The sequence below is a fragment of the Lissotriton helveticus genome, chromosome 3_1 (assembly GCF_964261635.1).
Source record: "Lissotriton helveticus chromosome 3_1, aLisHel1.1, whole genome shotgun sequence".
NCBI classification, from domain to species: domain Eukaryota; kingdom Metazoa; phylum Chordata; class Amphibia; order Caudata; family Salamandridae; genus Lissotriton; species Lissotriton helveticus.
The window spans coordinates 220,928,717-220,954,259 of record NC_136061.1 but is presented as its reverse complement, the minus strand read 5'-3'; the positions used below and the strand labels follow the sequence as shown (position 1 = coordinate 220,954,259).

General features: G+C 46.7%; 1 protein-coding gene across 1 annotated transcript in view; it reads right to left on the bottom strand.

The window, feature by feature from the left end:
* The window catches only part of HSPB1 (heat shock protein family B (small) member 1), a 32,767-nt gene extending 11,518 nt beyond the window's left edge, over positions 1-21,249 (bottom strand). The window contains exons 1-2 of the mRNA XM_078679650.1: positions 20,789-21,249; positions 1,965-2,028 (exon numbers count right to left, since the gene is read on the bottom strand). Coding sequence (XP_078535776.1) covers positions 1,965-2,028; positions 20,789-21,179 — 455 coding nt within the window. The 5' untranslated portion in view covers positions 21,180-21,249. The remainder of the gene's footprint in view (positions 1-1,964; positions 2,029-20,788) is intronic.
* Positions 21,250-25,543: the final 4,294 nt, after the last annotated feature.

Sequence of the window (25,543 nt, the reverse complement as noted above, 5' to 3'; positions counted from 1 at the left end):
CAATGCAGTGAGTCTGCATTCCTCAAACCTCGGGAGCTTCACTCGCTAGCATATCATCCCATGCACCAAATCCCAATGCAGTGAGTCTGCATTCCTCAAACCTCGGGAGCTTCTCTCGCTAGCATACCATCCCTTGCACCAGAGCTCAATGCAGTGAGTCTGCATTCCTCAAACCTCGGGAGCTTCTCTCGCTAGCATACCTTCCCTTGCACCAGAGCTCAAGACAGTGCGTCTGCATTCTTCATACCTCGGAAGCTTCTATCGCTAGTATATCATTCCTTGCACCAGAGCTCAATGCAGTGAGTCTGCATTCCTCAAACCTCGGGAGCTTCTCTCGCTAGCATACCTTCCCTTGCACCAGAGCTCAAGACAGTGAGTCTGCATTCTTCATACCTCGGAAGCTTCTATCGCTAGTATATCATTCCTTGCACCAGAGCTCAATGCAGTGAGTCTGCATTCCTCAATCCTCGGGAGCTTCTCTCGCTAGCATACCATCCCTTGCACCAGAGCTCAATGCAGTGAGTCTGCATTCCTCAAACCTCGGAAGCTTCTCTCGCTAGCATACCTTCCCTTGCACCAGAGCTCAAGACAGTGAGTCTGCATTCCTCAAACTTTGGAAGCTTCTCCCGCTAGCATACCATCCCTTGCACCAGAGCTCAATGCAGTGAGTCTGCATTCCTCAAACCTCGGGAGCTTCTCTCGCTAGCATACCATCCCTTGCTCCAGAGCTCAATGCAGTGAGTCTGCATTCCTCAAACCTCGGAAGCTTCTCTCGCTAGCATACCTTCCCTTGCTCCAGAGCTCAATGCAGTGAGTCTGCATTCCTCAAACCTCGGAAGCTTCTCTCGCTAGCATACCTTCCCTTGCACCAGAGCTCAAGACAGTGAGTCTGCATTCCTCATACCTCGGAAGCTTCTATCGCTAGTATATCATTCCTTGCATCAGAGCTCAATGCAGTGAGTCTGCATTCCTCAAACCTCGGGAGCTTCTCTCGCTAGTATACCTTCCCTTGCACCAGAGCTCAATGCAGTGAGTCTGCATTCCTCAAACCTCGGGAGCTTCTCTCGCTAGCATACCATCCCTTGCACCAGAGCTCAATGCAGTGAGTCTGCATTCCTCAAACCTCAGGAGCTTCTCTCGCTAGTATATCATTCCTTGCATCAGAGCTCAATGCAGTGAGTCTGCATTCCTCAAACCTCGGGAGCTTCTCTCGCTAGCATACCATCCCTTGCACCAGAGCTCAATGCAGTGAGTCTGCATTCCTCAAACCTCGGGAGCTTCTCTCGCTAGCATACCATCCCTTGCACCAGAGCTCAATGCAGTGAGTCTGCATTCCTCAAACCTCGGGAGCTTCTCTCGCTAGCATACCTTCCCTTGCACCAGTGCTCAATTCACTGAGTCTGCACCACTCGGTGCCACGGAGCTTCTCTTGCTAACAAGCCATACATTGCACCAGAGTTCAGTGCAGTGAGTCTGTACCTCTCAGAGCTCAGAAGTTTCTATTGTTAACATACCATCCGGGCATTAGAGCTCAATGCAGTGAGTCTGCATCCCTCAGAGCTCATGAGCTTCCATCGCTAACATACCATTCCTTGCTCCAGAGCTCAGTGCAGTGTGTCTGTATCCCTCAGAGCACGGTACCTCCATCACTAACATACCATCCCGAGACCCAGAGCTCAGTGCAGTCAGTCTGTATCTGTCAGAGCTCGGGAGATTCTGTTGCTAGTACCATCTCAAGCAGCAGAGCTCAGTGCATTGTGTCTGTATCCCTCAAAGCTCAGGTGCTCCTATTCTTGGCGAACTGTTTCCTGCGTTCAAGTCCGAGAGGCTGCTTTTATACATCTTAGCCACAGGCAGGGGCCCAGACACACATCTCCTCCATTGCTGCCTCCGTAGGGTACTGGGCACCGCACCTTGTAAAATCCTCCAGTCTATTTATGCAGGGATACATTTTCTGAACTTACGTGTATTTCCGCGTGAAGCACCGGGAGATGAATCCATGTTCGTCCTGCTTCTCCTCGTGCTTGCCTGAAAGACAAAGAGAGAGAGGGTAGGTCACCCATCCACCATTTAAAGTAGCACTCCGCTAGTGTGAGCCTCAAAACTAGAATCTGGACCTCACCTGAGGCGCATGCAGTGAGACACCCTGGCATCCTAAGTAATGCATTATTTATCATCATTGTTTTCTTAACCCTGCTTCCCCAAGAAAAGAGTTATGTACAAATGTGCCAAGATGGCGGCTGCAGTTTCCTTTAAATGCCATGGTTTTGGTTTGTTAAAGATAGGGTGTAACAAGAAAACTGCCAATAAAAAGTCACATTTAGAACAAAATTGTAAACGACCGCTCATTAGGTCTCGCCTACGCAGCGCGCGAGTGTTGCTTTGGAGTGACCTTTTGGAATCACTCCGTACTTTTTTGGAAACTCGTGCATGTACTGTACTGTTTCCAATGAGCCCTCGAGCATGTATGGCGTTTACCTTGCGGGAGCGTGCAGCGGCACCATCTGTTTGCAATTATCGTGCCCGCCCCTGCTTGCTACCGTAAGGCAGGCCCGGACTGGCCGTTGTGTGCACCGGGCAATCCCCCGGTCGGCCGCAAGGGTGGGGGCCGGTTTTGGGCCCTGGGGGCCGTTTTTGTTACAGAGCCGTTTTTGCAGCATAGCTGCAAAATCGGCCCTGTAACAAAATCGGCCGAAAAAAGCGCCCCTGGCAAAGCGCTCGGCCCCCCGAGGGGGGGCCGGCCGAGCACTTTCCAGGGCCGGTTTTGGTTCCCAGTCCGGCCGTAAGGTAAACGCGGTAGATGGACTTTAACTTTCACAGCCGCTGGGCTGCGCTTGTCTTTCAGCGCTGGTTTCTTAAGGTCGTGTTACCTCTTGATTCGGACAATCTTCCTTTCTCCCTGTCTTTGCTGCCGACCGCCCGCTCCCCTGGGTGCGGCACTGCATGTGTGCATTACTGGGATTCCATGCTGAGTGCGCAGTGCATAGGCTCATCGAGGGTTCTTTGTGCACCTCACTGAAAGCCCCACATCTCCTCCCCCACCCTCATTACATACTGCCGCCCATCCAGCAGTGCGATATATACTGCTGTTGGCTTGCACTTGAGATCTCATGGGATGTATGGCTACCCTCACCACTCTACATACACCAGAGTCACGAGTATCTAAGTTAGAATCAAGGGAGGAGGGGCTTAACTGTGCGAGCCGCACTAGAGCAGTTAATGCAACTTTAGAACTGGAGAACCAGGTTTGAGTCTTGGCGTGATTTTGGGCACATCACTTATTTTCCCCATGTTTAACAAATAAATGAATTCGAACTTGTGTAATGTGACTCGTGCTCATTTAAGGCGCTACGATGCCTTTAGGCCGTGTTCGCGCTATATAATAAATCCAATAAAGTTACCCCCTCGCCTCCGAACCTGCAATAAAATCATTCTACCCGTCTGTACCGCGCTCACCAGACGCACGACACACAAGATAAATATGCAATAAATAACCAGTCCTGCGATACAACTGGAAATTTACCCAGGCCAGTTTAGTAGAGTTCCAAAAACCAGTGAATATTGAAATCAGATGAAACCGCATGTAACTTATCCACTGAACCAGGCGGTGGTTCTTTAATGAGACTGGGTCTTGGCTAGCATGATGCCAGGAGTCTCTACAGTTTGGGGTGCAGAGCACAACGTGGATTGAGGTTATGAATTTAGTTGAGTTAGGTTATTGGCCAAAGAGTCCCCTATTGTGGCGGTTCGCTGCCATCAGACCCCAGAAGTTCAGCAGAGCCCACCTGCCTGCTATTGCTTTATTTAGTATTTGGAGCTAGAGGACCTCCTATACGACACCTACCACACACTATCCACTTGTGACGAACATCTGTGAATTTGGGTAACTTAATCCCCAATGATTACATTTCCATCAGGGGTGGTAGGGAGTATGTTTTGCGTGGCTACTAAAATAATTTCAAATGTTTAAAAAGAAACAAATTGCTCCAGACGAAGTACATTGGGGTAGAAAAAGCAATGAAGTAATCACAATGGATTCTGCGAATCAGAATACAAACAATGTTAAGGAAACACAAAGTACATTTCTGAACAAAATGGATGCTTAATTGGACAATGATTAAACATGGCTTAGGGATGAATAATGAGAGGCCTTCTATGCGCCTGTCCTAGAGACATTAGAGAAAACATTTCTTTACCAGGACAGACATGCTAGGTGGGTTTTATTATATGACGTCGCGAGAAGGTTGGAGTGAGGATGTGAGGGGGCATCTCATACTGCACACGTTCACACCTGATTTCACTCAATGCATAAACCAACAAATATGTAGAAGACACTGTGCTGCATTTAGCAGTGCTTTTCAAGCTGCGAAGTGCCTCCATCTTATCGGTAGAAGCTACATTCTTTCTTTTGACTTAACGCACATCATAATATGGACTTGTGTTTATGTTTCTGCCCCTTCCCCACTTCCCAGGGTGATTCTGAAGGTGCATTAGTAAACAAGAATTTGCAATGCAATAGGTCTCGCATTTGCCAGAGTTTAAGCTATTGACATTGTAATGTCAATGCCTTTTATTTATTTGTTTTCAAAACCCACACATAAATAAAAAGCATTGTAATCTATAAAGTCAATAGCTCAAACTCTAGCAAATGCGAGACCTATTGCATTGCAAATGCTTGTTTTTCATTGGCAACAAGCCTGAAAATAGACAGAGGTCAGTGAACGCAAGCGCTCGGAATAGTATGTCTCCAGGAAGAGACTCATCTGAAAATTACAAATGTGTTTAGACCCCCTCAATGCACCCTTCCATCTGAGAAGAACCCTGAGAGCTCCAGCAACTTTAAAGACTTTCTCAAGCACAGGGGGTCTACACGGGAGCTGGAGGAGTGAGGTAGACAGTCGGCTACCTGAAGGAAAATATGCCATGCTGGGTACCCCTGTGCCCACAATGAAGGCTAGCACACATAATGTTTATAATTTGATGTTGACAAGCCCTGAATGAGAGAGTATGCTGGCCTGAAGTAGAAGGAGAGAGGGTAGAGATGGAGAACTCTAATGTTATCTAAAGTGGCAAGTCATGGAGGACTCCAACAAGAAATAGTTTAGCCTAATGGAGGAAGAGCAGGAGTGAGGAAGCGAAGCCTGATGTGGAGTCAGGTGGGAGGGTGGAAAGGACAGGGCACAGAGAGCGAGTGAAAACTTGGGGAACCAGAGAGGGCTTGTAAACCATGATGTGAGGAGAAGCATAGCAGCCTGAGGCGTAGTGATGGACCATGTAGGAGAAACACAGAAAATTCACAGGCCACCAGGCACAACCAAAATCTTCTGTATTAAGCCCCATTGTCCCCCAATATAGGCATAGGTAGATACAATGCCTTTTACTTACATGTGTCCTACCTTGTTCTACATAACGGCTAGGGTGCTGACCTTTTAGTTATGTACCGAATAAATGTTGTGTGGTTTTAACTAGCCTCATTTAGTATGCATAAGGATTCTTAGTATCACAGCAGGATTACCATCTTCTGTATAACTCTATACAAAAGTTACCGCTATAGTTATCCTTGAACGACAGACCCACAGTACCATTACACATCTAGGTAGACCCACTAAGGGTACCTTTTGGTTATTTAAGCATCACATCTTTGCTTGGCAAACTAGAGGAGAAGCTTCCATACTGACACAAGACGCTGGAGTTAATCCACGCAGAAACTCCAGCATGCAGTGGTCTGACATCCCTTGCGGGGTGTCCAACTCGAGACCAAGAAGGGGTCCCTCATTCGTTCCCATCAGGTAATGGGGTTGGCTCTTTCATAGGGGAATTCTTTGCTTCACACCTACAAACATGCTAGGTACACTTAGCTAGGGTTTGCATCTTAGGAGTATTTTTGATTATTGATATGTATCTATATGCCTGAATATATTCACTGTTTTAGCACCATGGTAAAATTCTACCTTTTATTTATTCTGTTGTGCTTGCAATCTTATATATCTGTTTCTGTCTAATGTTTCTCGCAGCACACGTATTTTGTATTAGAATGACGCTGGTTCAATAAATGCCTTTTGAAAACGTTCCCATTGTTTATTCTGTATATCTCTCTGAGAGGAAGTGAGCACAGGTGACTGATCAAAAAGTACTATACTATTTGCATGATCCCTGAAGGATCAAGGGTTGCGATGTACGATAGTTGCCAGAAACCATTCGCTCCCTGGTAAGGTTAGGAGGCTTATAGTGGCACTGTGAGCTAGCAGGTCTAAAGGCTTAGTATCCTTGGGGGGTGTCTGGAATCAGTCTGTACCCCAATCCCTTAGTTTATGTTGTCTCAACGTGCAGATCCTATGTATTATTAGGAACTACACAACACTTCCTTTTCTGCAACTCAATAACAAAGCTGCACCAGTGTCTCAGTAAGGTAGAAATGAGCCGCCAAGATAAGCTAGAACCATGAACACAAACTGGACTGCTGTCAAGAAAGAAAGCTGCCCAATAGAGCGTGTCCATACAAAGAGCACTTAGCTAGGGTGACCACGCATCCCTGATTTGCTGGGATAGTCACAGATTTACACCAACTTTACGACAGATTTTTTCCGTTTATCTGAGAGGGTCGACTTAAAACAAATGGAGGCTTGTTGTGTGCTCCAAGGCATGACTAGTAAGCAGCTCTTATCAGCGAGCAATTTAATTAACAAGTACAACACTGAGTCTTAAAGTTTAATTTAATTTATAGTGCCTCCATGTGCATGCTTCTATGTTGATGAGTACTGTCATTCTATACCCTTAGGTTGATGTAAAATTGTAGTCCTTTTGTTTTTGCGAAATTTCTCTATTTTTGTGTCTCGAAATCCTATCACCCTACACTAATCACAAGTCGGATGCGGAAATCAATGATTTTACCAAATATCGTGAGATAAAATGGAAAATGACAAGTGCACGGTTATTTGGCAATCCCTACAGAGATGAAACTTCAATTAAAAATAAAATTTGCAGATTTGGAGTAACTGAGGCCATCAATTGCCAATTAGTTTATTGATAACCAGTTTGAAATTACATAGCTGAACATATTTCACCCAACTATCAGTATGTCTTTCCTTAATTCTCCCCAGATATTCCTACAATGTTGTTTATTAGCAAAATGGGCGCCTCGTGACAGGACAAGTATGTTTCACTGGTGTGCGCATGATGTTCGACTGATACAAGTTTGCAAAAGATATGTGATTGATCTGGAGTTATATAGAACAGAGTAAAATATGTGTCCTTGGGGAGTACAGACTCTTGGCTGAATAACTGCTGTACTTCTCCTATAATGTCCTTAGCTCTTAAGTATATTTTGCATCCTGTATTTTCCTTGTGTTGCTTAGAATGAGACTGATTTGTTGAAGCAATTGCCCTTCCGTCTATTGATGGTGCATTACAGCCTATGAGGCCAGTGGCACGTCTTGAAGCCGTAGCTATGTTCTCACTAGCCAACTAATGACCGGAAGCGGCCCGTGCAGGTAAGCGGAGTGGGGCTGTGAGGGGTAGGGGGAGTCAACAAACGACAACGGGGGGAAATAAAATAGAAGGAAAACCACTTACCTTGTGCTCAGCGCACTGCCGAATTGACGATGCGGCGAGGGCAAGGTGAGTGGTTTTCTTTTGCTTTAATTTTCCCTCGTCATCGTCTGTCGACTCCACTCCCCACTCAGCCTCACAGTTCTTACCTGCACGGGCGGCTCCTGTCCATGACCCCAGAATATCAGTGGGACACAATTTTGAGGACAAAGTATGGTAACACAAATATCGATAGGTAAGTTTAGATTTTCTATAACTGAGTCTACTTATATGCGGCTCCGTGGTGTGGCGGGATGGCGAGAGAGGAGGCGAGGACTTCGGTACACTGAAATACAGTGGCCATTTCCTCCCCACCCGAAAAGAAGGCTCATGGAGCACTGACTCCTACCGTTTCTAGCTTATTTTCAGAAATACTGACAGAGCTTACATGATAACAATACCAACTAGGTACTGTATTTTTACGTCACTCTTTGTATATAGACACTTATTTTTCACCATTTGATAGCAACATAGTGAGCACCTAAGGGATCATCTTCAGTCCTGATGAAGAAGCCTTGATGCTTCGAAACATGTTGACATACCTAGGAGTATCAGCACATAAAAGGCGTGATATCTCCGAACCACTTTTTTAACAGTACCAGCCTATGACCGAATAAAATTTCTTTAGTCTGTAAGGCCAGGTACTTTTTAAGCCACACATCTCATCCACCCCTGCACCTTTCTCACACTACATATACACCACTCATAGCACTACAATAACAGTGCTCCAGCGTAGTCGCTAGTCATAGCACGCCCCGTCCCGCAGCGAGGCGGGAAGACCCGTATGATGAAGCATGACACCAAGGGCCCTTTTGGTGTGTGAGGGGTATTTTAACAATCACAGTGTATGACCTACCAAGTCTCTGGACATACTCCCCTTCTGACCTCTTTGAGGTGGATCCCTTTGTTTCTAAAGTAATCGCACTGAGGAGGACGCATCCACCCTAGTGCCCTTGAGGGGCATAACCTCTTCACTCCCTAATTCTGTTCTCTAATAATCAGCGTGTAGGTGGTCAAGGTGTTACAAATGTGGGATTAATGCATTTTAATGCGGTGATATGGACCACCACATTAAAATGTGTTAGTCTAACGCCTGACGCATGGTACTTGGCAGGGCTGACTGTGACTACTGCTCCGCCGAGGCTGGATTGGCCACCATCCCGATCATGCACACTAGGGCTGCACCAGTTCAGGCTGTTAAGGGTTGGCTTTAGGAAAGTGCGACTGGTGCGGCCGCACTGGGCGCTGAACTGTGGAGGGGGCGCCGACCTCAGGAGGGCCGTTGTATTTAGCAATATCTCATAATTAGAGAGATGAGGGACACTTTTGCCCGGTGGTAATGGGAGAATCTGAGGAGGCGGTCATAGGGGTTGGGGGCCGCAAAAGTGATTGTCACACCGGGCGCCACCAGCGCTAAAGCCGGCCCTGCGGAGACTTGGCAGTGTGCTTTCTGCTACAGAGAGGCATCGGGCGCTGTGGATAAAATTATGTGATGGCCCCTAACCAGGCAGCTGAAGTTGCCCTCTGTACTCCAGCTGAGGCAAACAATAGCATATTCTCTTGCTTCAGTCCATGCTTTAAATCGCATTTCTTTAATGTGAATGGGAGAGTAGCAGCATTTTTCAATTGAAACATGCATCAATATGTAAAAAAAACATAAGTGCCAAGACTCTCGTCAGGAGGCCACTGAAGATTGCCCCTGCTATGCTGATAATGATAGAACAACACACATACTAACCATCACACTCCTACAAGTGTGACAATTCGGACCCCTAAACTTTAGGAATTGCTTGGATGGCAGGTAATAGTCATTTTTAATGTATACTGAATTATTAATTAACTGTTGTTGTGGTCATCTCTAAATTAGCCAGACAGCGCCACCTTGTGGCAGACTGTCACAGGCACCAGTGCTGACAAGTGCCGGTGCTGACCACCGCCTCAAATTAAGCACTGCACTGGTAGCGAGTACCAGCGCTTAGGTATTTCCATTTCAAACATTAGTCCTAGTATGTAGTGAGCAGCACTGCAGCATGTAAGGTACCCTGGAGTTGCAGCCGAGATGGATACCCAGCTGTGGTAGCTTACTAAGAAAAATGTTGGGCACTGGCACGGGTAGTTCTTCTTTTACAAATTAAGGTATTGGTCCCATTGAAAGAGAGAACTGAAGCCCACTACGTACTGTAGTAAGTATCCTGCATTGTTCACCTCTCTAGAATATTCCAAATTCTTTCCCCCCTTGTCAGATTTTATTTTCACCCATTAGCATCGGGGCCTGGGCACAGGTCAGTGGATGGACAATTTACCCTATAGCTAAAGGTCTAATAAGACAACCAGAATTGGCAGCTGAGACCTGCATCACAGATGCACATACAGACAGTCAGACTGCAGACACTTCACCCCTTGCTGGTCTCCAGGTGAATGCACCAGCCTGGCTGCTCCGAGGCATGTGCAGGGTGGCAGAGTAATGGGATTAAAGAGATGTTGCCTTTATGCTAATCTGTAACAACACCCCTCGGTCCCTCATTCTCCAGACCCTTACCGTGGGAAGCTGAAGGGACACACAGGTCCATATTTACTAAGATTCGCTCAAAGCAATGCTGCAGGAAAGTCTGTGTTTGTTGTGATGCACAAATGCCAAAGAAATACAGGGGTAGAACACAAAAGTGATGCAAACGTGCGCAAAATGTTTTTTTGTAATCTAATTTCAATACAAACTAGTGCTAAGTGTTGCTGTGCATTGATCTGCGTCAAGGGGGCATCCATGTGTGGTACATGGGCGTTCGCGTGCAACCAGCCATATGTATTTTTTGCAAAACCCTTTCTACTAATAACAGTAGATATGGTTTTGCACCAAAAAATAACGCCACTTGAAAGCAGGCGTTAAAAAGGAGAAATGCTTATATTTCTCATAACTTTACCCACTATGTATGTGTGCTGCATTAAACAGCACACATCCAAAGTGTGAAAAGTTTTAGAATTAGACTCAGCATAGTGTTTTGTACAGGAAGGGTGCTCTTACAGTACAAATCCTATACTAGACTCACACACTATAGTGCAAAGGTGTATGTGGTGAACGGCATCCAAGCTGTGCATCAGCACCAGGGAGCGAGCAGGATACCACTAAATCTTAGTAGATGTGCCGCTTTCCTGCTCTCTTTTTCTGTCACACAGCTCAGCAACTTCTTGTCCTGTCATGCATTGGGTAATAGTCTTGACAATCTGGGCCGCAGTGTTATAGTTACCACACGTCTGTGAGTCACGCTCGTGCTAAAAATGTCTGGGCTTATTTATGAAGACTGTCACATCGCTGCATGAAAACAGCTATGCAACACTTTTCACTGCACCCTCCTTAGGACATGATGGATCCGTCATAGTTACTGTATGACACATCATGTTGCAAGGAATAAGTGATATGTCAGTATTACTGATGTATTTGTCAGCGAAAAACGGACTCATTGCTGGGGTGTGTCTGAAAACAAACGCAACTCCTGCAGTGTGTCCTTTCACACGGGGCAAGCCTCATATGAAAGGGCCTGCGTCAGTCTAACGTCTGCTGCGTGGCAAGCGTAAGAAATTGACGCAATGGCATTCTAGAAGTGGTACACTGAAATCTTATATATTTCAATGCTCCACTTCTACAAGGCTTTTTGCAGGGAAACGCCCACCCTGCATACAATATACCTGGTGCAGGTATAATGTGGCGCAAGGGTTTACAAAGGGGCGCATCTGCCTTGATGCGTCACTCTGTAAATAGGGCACAACATGGCCCATTTTTTACACCGCTAGTACTTCACAAAAAGTGATGCAACGGTGGCATTTAAGTGACGCAAGGGCTCATAAATGAGCACTATCGTGTTTTGCAGTGTTAAACACGAGCCATGCCACATGCAAAGGGTAGCAAGTGGTGAGTTACTTTCAGTGCAAATTTCTAAACACATACAGCCATTCAAGGGTAAAATGCATCATGTGTACAACTATGCTGAAACTACATGTATTTCACATGGAAAATCACGTGACGTACCTTTTGCCATTGTTTGGCCTGTTACCTTTTGGCGCTAGAAATCTACACAAAGCTCGTGCTGCTTTGTATGACTTCAGTCGATGGGACACTGCCCAATCCTAGTGTTTTTTGCTCTGTGCTCACCCTGTTTCACCCACTTCCATCATTACAAAGGTTTTGTGCTAGTCGATGCAATGCTCTTTCAGCGCATAAAATCCTTTTGTGTGCAAAAGTCAATCAATTCTATGGAATGCTCCAGTTTGCGGTAGCACAAGCAAAATGTTCATAATTTTGGGTCACGTTATCTGTATCAGGGCTCGATGGCCTGCAGCTTCCATGGAAAATGTTGGCGTCTCAGCGCCGGCGCCCTGAAAGGCCTCTGGGCTGGGACAAGTCAGTCACATCCCAGATGGGTGTAATCCCCCTCCCCCACCCCCTAGAGATCCCTCACCAACTAGCCAGGATACTCTGAGCTGCTGACCACGGTCTGCGTTCAAGGCTCGGCTTGTCAGCTGACGCGATCCTTTCAGCGTCTCCCCTCAGTGGGCACAGCCACTTTCCTCGAGAGGGAACACTGGCTCTTCTGCGCCATATGGCCCCAAGTCTGGGCTATATTTATACTACTAACACACACGGCCCTGTGCAATGTTCCTGCCGCACATTCCTTCCAATGAAGGGAGAGGTGTGGCGCCGCGGCCAGGGCGACTGACGCTGGAATCTAGGGATCAGGGTTCGATCCCCGGCTCCGGCGGCAGGTTAGCCCAGCACCATGGGACTCTGGGCAAAAGCTTGCTTAATCTTCCCGACGGCCCCCAGCGCCTAGAGACCCTTACGGGTGATTGTGCGTTTTACAAATGTGGATTATTATTATTATTATTATCTTTCCAAAGTGGCCCTCACCCACTCTCCACCAGGGCGCACCCACATGTGTCTTGTTGTGTCTGGCACAGGGACCACAGTCCAACCCTTCAGGAAGCGCTGTCAGTCTCGACTGTTCCCAGGATGCTTCTCTCTCCCTGTGTAGATTATGGGATTTTTCACATTGCCTCAGTGCACCAGAGGTCAAAACAACACCTGTGTCACCCCTTGAGCTATGTCTGCCTCTTTACATGTTTCTCTGCTTCTCCTGTCTTCCTTTTTACTTTCCTTTTTTCACTACTTCTCTCTCACTGTCTCCATCTCTCGCCTCCGTTCTCTCATTTTCCTTGGCACTAGGCTTCTCACCCTTCCTCACTGCCATTCTTTGTCAGAGTATTTTTTTCTCACTCTTGACCTTGCTTTCTCTCTTTCATCCTGCTTTTCTTTTTAACTTGTATCTCCCTTTCCCTCACTGTATCTACTTCTTTCTTCCTTTCTCTCCCTCACCAGTCCCTAGGCCACTCCATTGTTCCCCATTCATTTGCGATCTAATTATCTCTCCTCTTTCTGTTTTTATCTCCCTTGTTCTTCGTCTCTCCCTTTTCTCAGATATTTTCTCCTGTGTTTCTTTCTTCCAGCTTTCCTCCCAGTGCTTAATTTGAGTGGGTGGTTTCTGGTGCTGGCACCAGCACTTAATTGTCAACACTGTGCTAATGACAGTCTGCCACAAGGTGGCGCTGCCTTGCTAATTTAGAGCTGACCACACAACAGTTAATTATTGATTCAATATACATTAAAAATAACTATTACCTGCCACACAAACCAATCTTATAGCTTTGGGGATCTGGAATAGGCTGAATTGTCACACTTGTAGGAGTGTGATGGTTAGCAGTTGTGTTGTTACTATTGTTGACAGCATGGCAGGTGCAATGTATGGTGCAAGGTGCAGTGGCCTCCTGACGAAAGCCCTAACACTTATTGCTTTACAAATTAAGCACTATAATTCCTCCCCTTTCCCATCTACCTGTACCCCTCTGTCCTCCTTTTCCTCATTCCCACTATTTCTCCTCCTTTACTACCTCTTCCCTTCTCCTTTTCTGTATTCAACTCTACCCTGTGGCCCGCTTTTCCCTCTCTTTTTCTCCTCTGCCTTCCTCTCTGTCTGTGTGTCTGTCTCTCTTGCGCTTTCTTATTCTAACTTACTCTCTTTAGGACTTTTGCAAGAGATATTGCGTACAACAGGAGGCTTGCAGCTCGCCCATTGCTTATCATTCATTGTCTTCACAGTCATTCTTATTTGTTGCCTTCTAATTGTCCTGTGTGTGCTGGCTTCACTTCCTCTTCTTGCGACTGGAGCCTGGACCACGTACTGATTGCTTAAGCTTGTTTGCTGTCCTTCCACTGATCATGCAGTGATTTAAGGACAACTTTTATATTTTCTTCTTCCCTGTCATCCTTGTTGAACCTCTTGTCATTTAAAGGTATGTTTTACTATACCACACACACTTCAAAGAAGTCTTTCTCTCCTTTGAAATGGATGTTTATTGTGACAACAGAAGTTATCTGTTTCAAAATGTACTTTCAGTAAGACTTGCTGGCATCATTGCTTTCTATATGTGATAGGATTTGTCAAATGTCATATTTTATTTCTTTTTTCACACATAGGAAAATGACCTGATTTGCTCAGAATCACAGGTGTGTTGTGCAGAGATCTAACAAGCATTGGCATAAACAAATAGGTTCCGCCTTTGAGACTGTTGCCGCTGCCATTGCCTTTTGTTCACGCTGTACAGCATGGACGACTTTGGCAAAGATTTGTAGCCATACTGTATAGCGGTATGGCTGCAGTATAGCTAAAAATAATAATAAAAAAGGGACCATGATGCATCAATTGCTGATGCTTTTTTTTTTAAGTGCGGTAGCCTTGGCAGAATCATAGCGCTTTTTCAAATTAGTGTTAGACACACAGCAAAGCATCCACACTGCTTTAGAGCATGGCCAAGGCCACTGGAATTTTTCTGCAGGGGAGGGCTGAATTATGCGGCAGCGTTGAGTAAATGATGCAGCAGGAAAAGGCAAATTATGTGGTGTAATATGGCCCATTTTTGGATAGTAATACTTCATTGTTTTGTCATTTTTAAACTTGTTCACACTGGGCATCGGTTGCACTTCATTGGTACCAGTCTAACACCCAGATATAGTAATAAGCAATAGAAATGTGACCACTTAGCCTTTGCAAAGGGCCTGCTGCTGCTTAGCATCACGTGTTGCTGCATTTTTAGTAACCTGTGAACCATTTGAGCTAGCAAAAAAATGTTAAACTGCAGATTACCCGTTAGTTGTGGCAAATGTATAATTATGTGAAAATTGTCGCTGTCGCACAATCGCATAATTCCAGTGGCCCTGATTATGACTACAAAACATTGCCAACGACAATCACACTGATAGGCGAGATCTATTGGCTTTGCCAATGCTTGTTTTGCTTTTTCTCCAACTCTCCCAGGACTGGTAAAGTCTCACTTATGGAGGCCCCTGTGGGTGCACGGCCCTTTCTGTGATGCCCAGCCCTTCACTCTGCTTGCTCCGTCTCTATTTCTCTCTCCGCCTCCCATGCTCTCTCTAGTGACTCTAGTCTGCGGCCTCGCTCCGTTGCTCCCTCATTCCTTCTCCCACCCACCCTGATGCCTCCGTTTCTTCTTTCTCATCTTCTCTGTACTCCTCCCCCTCCAGCTCTCCCAGGGCAGGTGAAGATTTCCTTCAGCTAACCCCATTAACTGTCACCCCCTCCTTTAAATGTTTTAAAGCCCTGTTTTTAGGTCTCGCCTGTCGATGCGCATGCGCATCGAGCTTGCGAGCCTATTGCGGCTCAAACAACGTTTAACTACGAAGCAAGGAATCGTGGCGATTCCTTGCAGTGCCCGTGACTTTTAAGCTCAATGCGCATGTGCATTGAGCTTAAAAGCGCGTGCACAGCCGCCCGCATTCCTCCGACACCTTTGAAGTGAAGCTTAGCTTCACTTCAAAGGCCCGGCTTCTTCACACCCACATGCCGCTCTCGCTCTCCCCGCTCCGCTCCGCCCCCTCCCCTGCCCGGCCGGCTTCTTCACACCCACATGCCGCTCTCGCTCTCCCCGCTCCGCCCCCTCCCCTGCCCGGCCCGGCTTCTTTACACCCACATGCCGCTCTCGCTCTCCCCGCTCCGCCCCCTCCCCTGCCCGCCGTGTGACCTCGGCTTACACTCACCCCTCCTTTCTCCCCTTTAGGCTGCTTTCGGATGCTTTGTTCGCAGCTTGTCATTTACTTTTGCATTGTGGGCGTATTATGATTCCTCATCAACATTCACTTGGATGAGTCAGAACATATTGGCCCTCAATATGGTAAACTTGAGCAATTATTGATTTAGCTGATCCAGTCCTTTTTCTGTTTGATTGTTTAACAGCACCACACCCATAATCTTTACTGTCCTAAATAGTCAGAAATCGTCAAGTAGAAGTGGGAGAAGGTCTGGTCTCAGTGGCGCAAATACAGAGGGAGTTGAGGTGCCTAAAAGTGTGTATTAAATGTATGGATGTATAATCGATCTTGCCTGTTTCATATACATCTAAAGTTGCCGCTCTGGCCATAAACTCTTGTAGCCGACCCTAGGGTCGCTCTTGGGGGTCGATGAATGTACTTGACATCCAACAAATGTTACACAAATTGACAACTGTATTGCATGCATGATTAACAATGAAAAGTATGTATTCAACTTGAGCTTGTTTTAATAAAAAAGATTTTGGGATTAAAGATCTTGCCCTAGCTTCTTGTATGCATGGTGGGGAAAGCTGTGATGAGTCCGGGGAACTAATGTGCATACTGGACCATGCAGTTTTGTTTTCCACCTTTAAAATGATTCTAATGTTTTAGGAGAGGACGCTTTGCAGTCTGGGACTAGTAGTTTCAGGTTTTACCATTACAAATAAGGCCATATACATCTCGCTAGGCAATCTCCTGTTCTTAAAGCATGGTGATGGTGCCATTGCACAGTTAAAAGTACAAAATAACAATAGCACGTTGCAGGGCTCCACTTAGTAGTTATTGAGCCGACTTCACTATTGGGGGTAACTGAATAACGAGAGAAAGCTGGGCGGATTTAAGCATCGTAGTTCATCCAGTCACAGACAGATGACCCGCGTCGTATATAACCGCCTCAGCCCGCCTTAACTATATTTTGTTTCAAACTGTAATTTATATTCTAGACCGGCCTGACTTGTAGGTCCTGATTAATGTAAAACCTGAAACTACATGTCCCACAATGCTTGTGCGTTGCTGAGACTAGAAGGCAGTGTCACATGGATGCATTTGGGCAAATCCTAGTAATTCCGTCGTTAATCTGCTTCAGCGCCACGATCCGGAAATAATGCGCTGCATTAATACAAATGCAGTGAGCAGTGTTAGCTTTTCTCAGCTCCTTTCCCCTCCCCCAGGTGCATATCCCACATTCCTGCAAAACAAAAGTTGCTATAGTTTCTAAAATCAACAGGCACCCTAAGTGTGTGTTCCCGTGCGTCCATGTAAATGTGTGATGGTATTGTAAATATGCAAAATATAGCTTTAGCAAATTATTACCTGCTTTATGTTCCTATTTAGAACAAAAATTCCTTTTTTATGTGAAAATAAATTCAGTTTTAGCAAACTAAAAGTGTTTGGAAGGTTAGTCTTGGTGTTTATGTATTCAAGGCTTTACAGCGACTCACTGGCACACGGCGCTGCTTGCAGTTAAGTTACTCTCCCGTATATCTTCCCCAAACACCTACCGCCCCTCACGGCTTGTTATTTAAGAGTAAGATTGTTCGTAATTGTGCCACTACACCCATTTTGTGAAAAAAAAACTCACTCCCTTACATAAAGAACAAAATGCTGCGCTGCAGGAAATAACTGATTACACTGATTACACGCCCAAAAGGACATTAAGCTGTCAACAGATATACAATCCAGAGCGAAACATAATACGAAAATAAACCGCAAAGCAAAATACGGGCTTTCCTACTCCGCTTACCCAGGCTCTTCCTAGGTGGCTTCCCCCTTTCATTTCACTGCGTTTCCATAGGCCTTTTTCAAATTTTTTCCTCTGGCTGTTTTCTCTCCCATCCCCCCCACTTTCTGTCGCTCCACACCCGTTTCCAAATATAATGTCCTGCTCCAACTGCTAATCCAGGAGGTGCCTGCCCCCCCGCAGCTCTCCAGTTTGCGCTTCAAGTCTGGGATCCAGTGTAGATCGATTCATAGAGCAGGACAGCCAGGGAAGTAATGCTGCCAGCAGCTACTTTTACCTACCTCACTTGGCCCTGCTGCCTCCTACCTATCTGCTCTACGTTCTATCTCAGGGGTCAACAGTGGACACTGCCAACACTCTAACAGCTGCCATTAATACATAAACAGTGAACAGTACCATCACAGCACTAACTAGGAGTGGCGTGCTACTGTAACCGCACAGCTGTGTCTACCGCAGTGATAACACACTAATAATGGGCACTAACAACACTACACGTTCACTGACAGCTGCCATTCCATATTGGGCGCAAGTATCCGCTTGCTTACTGTAATATGTTCTCTTAGCCTGGCATATTTCTTTGTGACCCGAGCTGGGTTGCTGCAGGTTGGCGTCTGCACTTTCCCCCAAATAGTTCCCATATGTACAATTAATAACACTCACCCTCACTCACCCTCACTCACCCTCAAACCCTCACCCACACTCACCCTCACCCTCACTCACCCTCACTCACCCTCACTCACCCTCAACCCCTCACCCTCAACCCCTCACCCTCACTCACCCTCAACCCCTCACCCTCACTCACCCTCACTCACCCTCACCCACCCTCACCCACCCTCACCCTCACTCACCCTCACCCTCACTCACCCTCAACCCCTCACCCTCACTCACCCTCAACCCCTCACCCTCACTCACCCTCAACCCCTCACCCTCACTCACAACACATATTGTGTTACAATAGGTGTCACATTTGCGAAAGATAAAACTATCTAGAGATGTAGCATAACGACCAGAGCTGCCATATAAGTCACATAAATACAAAACATGTTGCATTCCAAATGCTATAGGTGTCACATTCGCAAAAGTTATAACTATTGGCATTGTAAATGACAAAGCCATCAATTTAGCAATTTTTAACGACCAGAGCTGCCATATAAGTCACATAAATACAAAACATGTTGCATTCCAAATGCTATAGGTGTCACATTCGCAAAAGTTATAACTATTGGCATTGTAAATGACAAAGCCATCAATTTAGCAATTTTAACAACGAAAAAATAAATAAATTGTCATTTACAAGACCAATAACTACAACTTTTCTAATGCGAAACCTATTGCATTCCAACCCCACTCACCCACGCAACGTCACTCACACACGCAACGCCACTCTCACACGCAACGCCACTCTCACACGCAACGCCACTCTCACACGCAACGCCACTCTCACACGCCACTCATCCACGCAACGCCACTCATCCACGCAACGCCACTCATCCACGCAACGCCACTCATCCATTTGCAAAACGAAAAAAGTTAAACTCTTCTATTGCGAGACCTATTGCATTTTCAATGCTTGTTCAAGGGGACAGCTGTCGCCCCTCCTACTTCGCCACCCTGTTGTCACCCCCAGTGCCAGCTGACGGCCACAGCCTTTCTATTTTAGAGTCTGGTTCACTGAATGCCCCGCTACAACTCAGTGGCTGCACCTCTCCCCCTCCCCTCCCCCCCGGAATGGGACAAGGGGCTCCCGAGTCCCCCATTTCTTGCAAATGTGAACTTGCCTTGGGCTGAATGGGACCCCTTAAAGGTTTGCGGGCCCCCGCGCCGCAGGAGTCTGCGTGCGTCACGCCCTCGTTCCAAGTGTCCCCCCCCCCCCCCCCCTCCACGAATCTGCGTCAAGGTCCAGGAAGGGGTTCGAGACCGAGTCACCGACTGACACTGAGGGATATTATCACCTGTTTTGCGTCAGACGATGCGCGCGCGTGCAGCCGGAAGGTTTGCTGCACACGGGGAAGCGTCATGTGTTGCTTCACGGTCACCCCTGGGCCTGGACAGGAAACAAGGACAGTGAGGGTGGCACTGAAGCACAGGGAGGCTGTCAGTGCCACGCTGGGGAGGGTGCTGGGACTGGCAAAGACGCTCTAAGCTGCCCAGGGAGGACTGGCCGATAGGGGACTCTGAAAATGTGTTTGTCAGGCCAGAGCCTCTCACAGGATGGTGGGGCTGTAGCAGAGTCAGTTATGTTTCAGAAGAGGCCTAACAAGCGGCTGGCTGCGCAGCATCGTTGCCAGTTAGGAAATCTTACAAGTCATTACTTCACTGCACTTTAATAACCATTACTCCCATTTTTCAGCACATTAAGGGGGGCGAAACAGCGGTAGACTAATTCATTTGCCCAAGATCAAACAATGTTGTGAATGGGGTGGGCTAGAACTCGGGCCTTCAGATTGCGCAGTCTCAGACTTACAGGACCTAACACTGAGTCTAAAGACCTCATTTAGAGGTGGCCAGTGATGGGACAGCTCCAGAAACACACTAGATGCTGCATGCATTTCTCTCAATTATAACACTATTAAACATTTAGTAGGTTGTGCACACAAGGAGGCACCATGGAGAATCATTCCAGTCTAGTGGCTAAGCTGTGGACCGTGGATCTACACGTCCTGGGCTCTCAGCTCGCCTTTTATGCCGGCCCACTGAGTGCCTAATCATCTCCCTCAGCCTCGGTTCTAATGTTTAACAACATTGGCAACACTTATCAATCGACTAAATGTTGCTATTAGGCACTTCTGTTAGTTGTTACTCATACATTACCTGTGTTCCGCATACCAATGTGAACTTTGTTTGCCACTAATGAATGTCCTTTGTTACTGTGCAAAGGGTTAAGACTGCACTAAACGAAAACAAGTAAAATTAAAATAAAACCTTCATAAAGTCTCTTTTTATGGTGTTTTATTTGTCTTTAAGATCTAGGGAAACTCACTCACTATAGACCCCTTTAAGACAACGGCCACACCAGTGGAAAGTGCCAATAGACCCTATATTATTTCTGCTGGATGCAGTTGGCAGCATATGTTTTTTGTTTTACATATCATTAATAGTTTGGAATAGAATTCCAATTAAATTCTGTTAAATGATTTTAGCTTGTAATTGCTTCTGGACACAGGTAGTCCAATGATCACAAACCCATATGCCGCAACAAGATTCAGCGGAAACCAGTGTCATCTGGTCAAATGAAATATGTTGAGGGACCACACGTTTGGGCCCACCTGACCTTCCTCAGAGGTAAGCCAAGGCCTGCCCTTCCGTACCTGTGATCTCCACGATGCCATCCTTGGTCTTCACCATCAGTTCCTCCGGGGCGAAGTGGTTGACGTCCAGGCTGATCTTCCATCGGTCTGAGGTTTGGCGTATCTCCGAGATGCCACTGCTCAGTTGGCGGCTCAGCGCGCGACTGTAGGTGGGGATGGCGGCTGGTGGGGCTGCGATGGGGCTGACTGCGGCCACGGGCATCGTCTCAGTGGCGTTGGGCAGCATCCGGACATAGCCGGGCCAGCTGGTGCTGGGCCAGCGGTACCAGTCTTCTGGAACCTGGGGGAGCCCGAAGGACTGGTCGAAGAGGCGGCTGCCCTGGTACCAGTCCCGGAAGGGCTCCCAGCTGGGGGTGCGCAGGAAGGTGAAGGGGATCCGGCGCTCTGACATGACTGGGCTGTGGAGGGGTGGGTGTCCTCGGCTCTCCCTGCTGTCCCGAGTGACTGACTGCCCCGGGCTCTGGAAGGAGCAGCTCTTTATCAGAGGGCAGAGGGTTATTTTTAGGCGGCCGCCTCACCTCCTATTATTGGAGCTGGCACTGGGACGCAGAGGGCCTGCCAAACTTTCCTACAAAGATAGGACAATGCTCGGCTCCAGCAGAGTCATGCCGCCAGATTTATGCCTCTGATGGTTACTTTGTCTGCCTCCCATCCCCCCCACACTTCTGCAGACTGAAGTGTGCAGAGATGGGCGAGGCATCACCGAGAGCCGGAGGTTTCACCAGAGACCACATATTAGCTTGTAATTGTCTGACAGGGCTGAGGCAGGGCCGCCATGTGGCGGTATGCCTGGCACGCGGCCTGGAAGGATCTCGAGGCTTCGATCAGGGATGGGGCTTCTGACGTGCTGGCGTTCGGGGGCTGACAGCAAGGTGTCAGGTGCTGCCTGACGTGCCTGACCCTGCTAGGGAGGTCTGCCTCTGATGCGGGAGCTTCCTGCCTATTACCCCCCCCCCCCCCCGCCCCCCCCCCCCCCACCACTCGGACCCTTAGTTAGAAAAACACATTACTTTTTAGCTATTTAGAAATGCAAAAACCAGGGCTTTATTTCGCCCCGATCTTCGTCTTCTCCGGTTTAAAAATTCAAAACTAGCCGCGGGAAACGTCTTGAATTCGCAAGCAGAAGTTTGTTTTATGAACTTTTTGCCGTTGTGCGCCTCTTTTCTAAATATGCTTCTGGCAAACGCTTTCCAACAGAAATACTTTTCGTTAGAAAATGTTCTGGCAAATCCTTATTTACCTTCTAAGGATGTTTCATTTTATTGACGAAAAAAGTCAAGAAAATATCTTTCTCACGACCTTTGCGAAGAGACTGGAAACGTCTGCAAACTGCGTGTGTGGGAAGTTTTGTAACTTTGCACAGCTCAGACCGAAACATCTCGAGATGATTCTGCTGTAAAATTGAGGACAGCACAGATGACCGCTGTACCCCGACCCCAGCCCTGGAATATATGGGGGAAAGCCACTGTGGCTGCTTCTTTTCAATTTTGTGGAGTTTTGTGGATCCACACCACAGACAATAAATGTGAGATACTGTGAAGGGTTGCAGATCAATTGTGTAAGGGAGTGCTGACTTCTCCTGCCTCCTCTCTCCCACCAGGGCCTAGAGAGAGTGGCTCCGTCAATACAGCCAGGCACTCCTCAACTCGACTAGTATGTTGGACAGGCTGCCCCCCTTCCCCTCCCCACTTTTAGATTCGTTAAAGAGTAAAAAAGTCTTCGGTCTCTTTGATGTGCTCTGTGCTCAAAGCTCTCTCGAATAATCCCACACCTCCCTTGCTTGCGAGATTCATCTTAAAGTGCTAGTTGACATGGAGTTCGTGGAGTTTCCGAGGGGCTCACAAACGAGGCAGACATCTCACTGGTCTCTTTCAATTCCATCCTCTATATCAAGACACAGGGTGGAAAATCACATTGTGCAAATACATGCACCTTATTTAGAAGGCCGATGTCTCGTGTGCCATATTACAAGTGCATTAGTTTATGGCACTTCAAGCTTTGGGGGTGGGATGTGCGCCATGTTTTAAAGGAGTAACCGATCTGCCAAACCTTAAATCATGTCCATAGTCCCCAAAATACAGACTGCTTAAACCTCAACCTTACTCAAAAAAATTTTCACACAAATTAAAGCAACATTTAATTCTTAAATCCAGCCAGAGTCACCTGCCATATATTTTAGGAGTCTTTGGGGACCATTGTTCCCCAGTGGGATTAAGGGCAGGTCGACATTTTTGTATGGAGATATTTTACAAAAGGTCTATTTTTTTATAATCTGTGTTTTGCTAAGTATGTTTTTACAGCCTGTGTTTCAGATGCTGCACTCTTTCTCATCTGTCCAGTTTATCATCTTTTGCATATTTATCAAATCCATAATGACCTCTCCATGCATGAAGCGTCTGAGGACCTGCCCCTGTGAATGCCTCATACTGCCAAACAGTAAATATCTTCAACTTCTTAGTGCGTTCAATATGGGTCACTGCTGAACCTGAGGCCTAAAGTGACCCTGAGGCCAGAAGAGCTCTCCCTTCGGCTTGGCTTGTCTTCCTTGTTGGAGCCAAACCCGGATGTGTTCCTTGAAAACACACTTACTCCTTGCCAAAGATAACACAGGTCATGATATGGCAGCTGTGCCCTCCAAAGCAAAGTGAGACCACTTCAAGCACTGACTGTTGACGCAAATCCCCACAGGCGGCCACCCTATGACTCCTGTGCTTCAAAACGACTCGTGAGAACGAAACCCTTCAAAAGTACTCATTTTCTCCTCAGCAGCATCCGGGCTCCGCCTGGGCAGAAGGTACCACTCAGTATCAGCGGGGGTGTTTGAGGGGGAGTGGAAGAGGCTCCTGCCAGTAAAAGACACTGTAGGGGCTGACAGTCCCCATGCAAATGTGGTCCTTTCTACCACCTGCCCCAACATCAGAATAACTTTTCAAACCCCAGAGTAGAATGTACGCTTGACTAGGAAATGGAGCCAGGTTGTGGGGCTCCAAACCTGGGTGGTATATCCGGAGACAATTTTGTAGCTGCTCAAGGCACAGTCCCTCCTGTACTAAAGAAAGGACACCCAGTGAGTCACCGTGACCCGCAATGAGCCACAGTGTACTGCAGTGAGTCACAGTGACCCGCAGTGTGCCACAGTGAGCCACAGTGACCCGCAGTGAGTTACAGTGACCTACAGTGAGCCACATTGACCCGCAGTGAGTCACAGTGCCCCGTAGTGAGCAACAGTGACCCGCAGTGAGTGATAGTGACCCGCAGTGAGTCACAGTGACCCACAGTGACCCTCAGTGAGTCACAGTGAATCGCAGTGAGCCACAGTGACCCGCAGTGACCTGCAGTGACCCGCAGTGTCCGCAATTTTATTTATTCTTCTAATTAGGTTTTGTCTGAAAGCATTCTCTATTGACATATTTCCTGTGAAATAAAGTAGGCTTTTTATGACACTTCGCAGGTAAAATAAAATAGAATCCCTAATTGCTTATGAATTGCACATAAAGTGAACCATTATAATGTGAGTGTTTGGTGCACAGTCACTTACAGGTGAACCTCTACCCCTCTTAGGGACACATTTACCAACATATCATAGAAGGCAGCACAGCAGTGAAAAATGATGCACTGCGCTGTGTGACAGGAGGGGAGCAGGAGAGCGCCATATCTGCAGAGATATGGCCCCTCTCCATAGTGGCGGAGCAGAGTTTTGCTGCTGTGCACCAGGCTCCCACCTTTGCGCCATAGTGCAAGTGTGTGTGCTTTAGTCTAGCAGTACTGGAAGTGGTTCCTTTCCAGTAGAAAACACTATGCCTAGACAAGTTGTAAAACTTTTCCTGTTTGTATGTGTGCCGTACAGTGCAGCACACTTGCCAAGTCGGAAAAGCAATGAGAAATGAACAACTTTCTCTTTTAACACCTGCTTTCAAATGGCGTTCATTTTTTACGCAAAACCCTGTCTCAGATTTGTGGTAGATAGGATTTTGTGTCAAAAAGCATGTGCGGATGCATGGGAACGACCATGTAAAGCCCCCTTAATGCTAAGTAACGCAAAACAGCACTTCCTATTTCTTTGCATTACTTTTAGGTAATTTCCAGCCAATAATACTAAAAAAACATGTTGTGCCTGTGTGCATCACTAAATGAGCCCCATGCTGCTCCCTCCATGCTGATAAATTAATAAATGTTTTTTTGTTACCCCAAAAGCTGTGCTTGGGGGTAAATAGCTTCTATGAAATAGCTCATTGCCCTTTCCCTGCTGCTGAATCAGCCTTCACAGACAGTTCCAGAGGTGACCTTGGATGCAGAGCACCTTGGCGGTTGCCTGGGGAATCTAGCACAGAGGAACAACATTCCTTCACATTGCAATTTATAATGCCTACTTAGGGAGTCTACGGCTGTTTAGAAAATTAAATAACATTAGCACTTTTATAAATATTAGAAACATAAAAAGGATAAAATTAAAAAATCAAATTAGAAAAAATCCATATTACCAGGCCAAGGCCTTGGAGGTTGGGGAACAGGACCATCTGGTAGAAAACGAAACCGCCTCCTAGGAATCCCCTGCATCCAGCAGTGGGCGTAGAAAGAAATGACCAATATTATAGATTTACAGATATTGTAATTGTAATGGTATTTGTATATGCAGACAAATGATGGCGGTGCTACACAACATATTTGATTAAACTTTATTTATTGTTTTATATTCAGACATAAAACAAGTACTGTCGCATTGACACGGTTCACATAATTCTTTTGCGTTTCCGT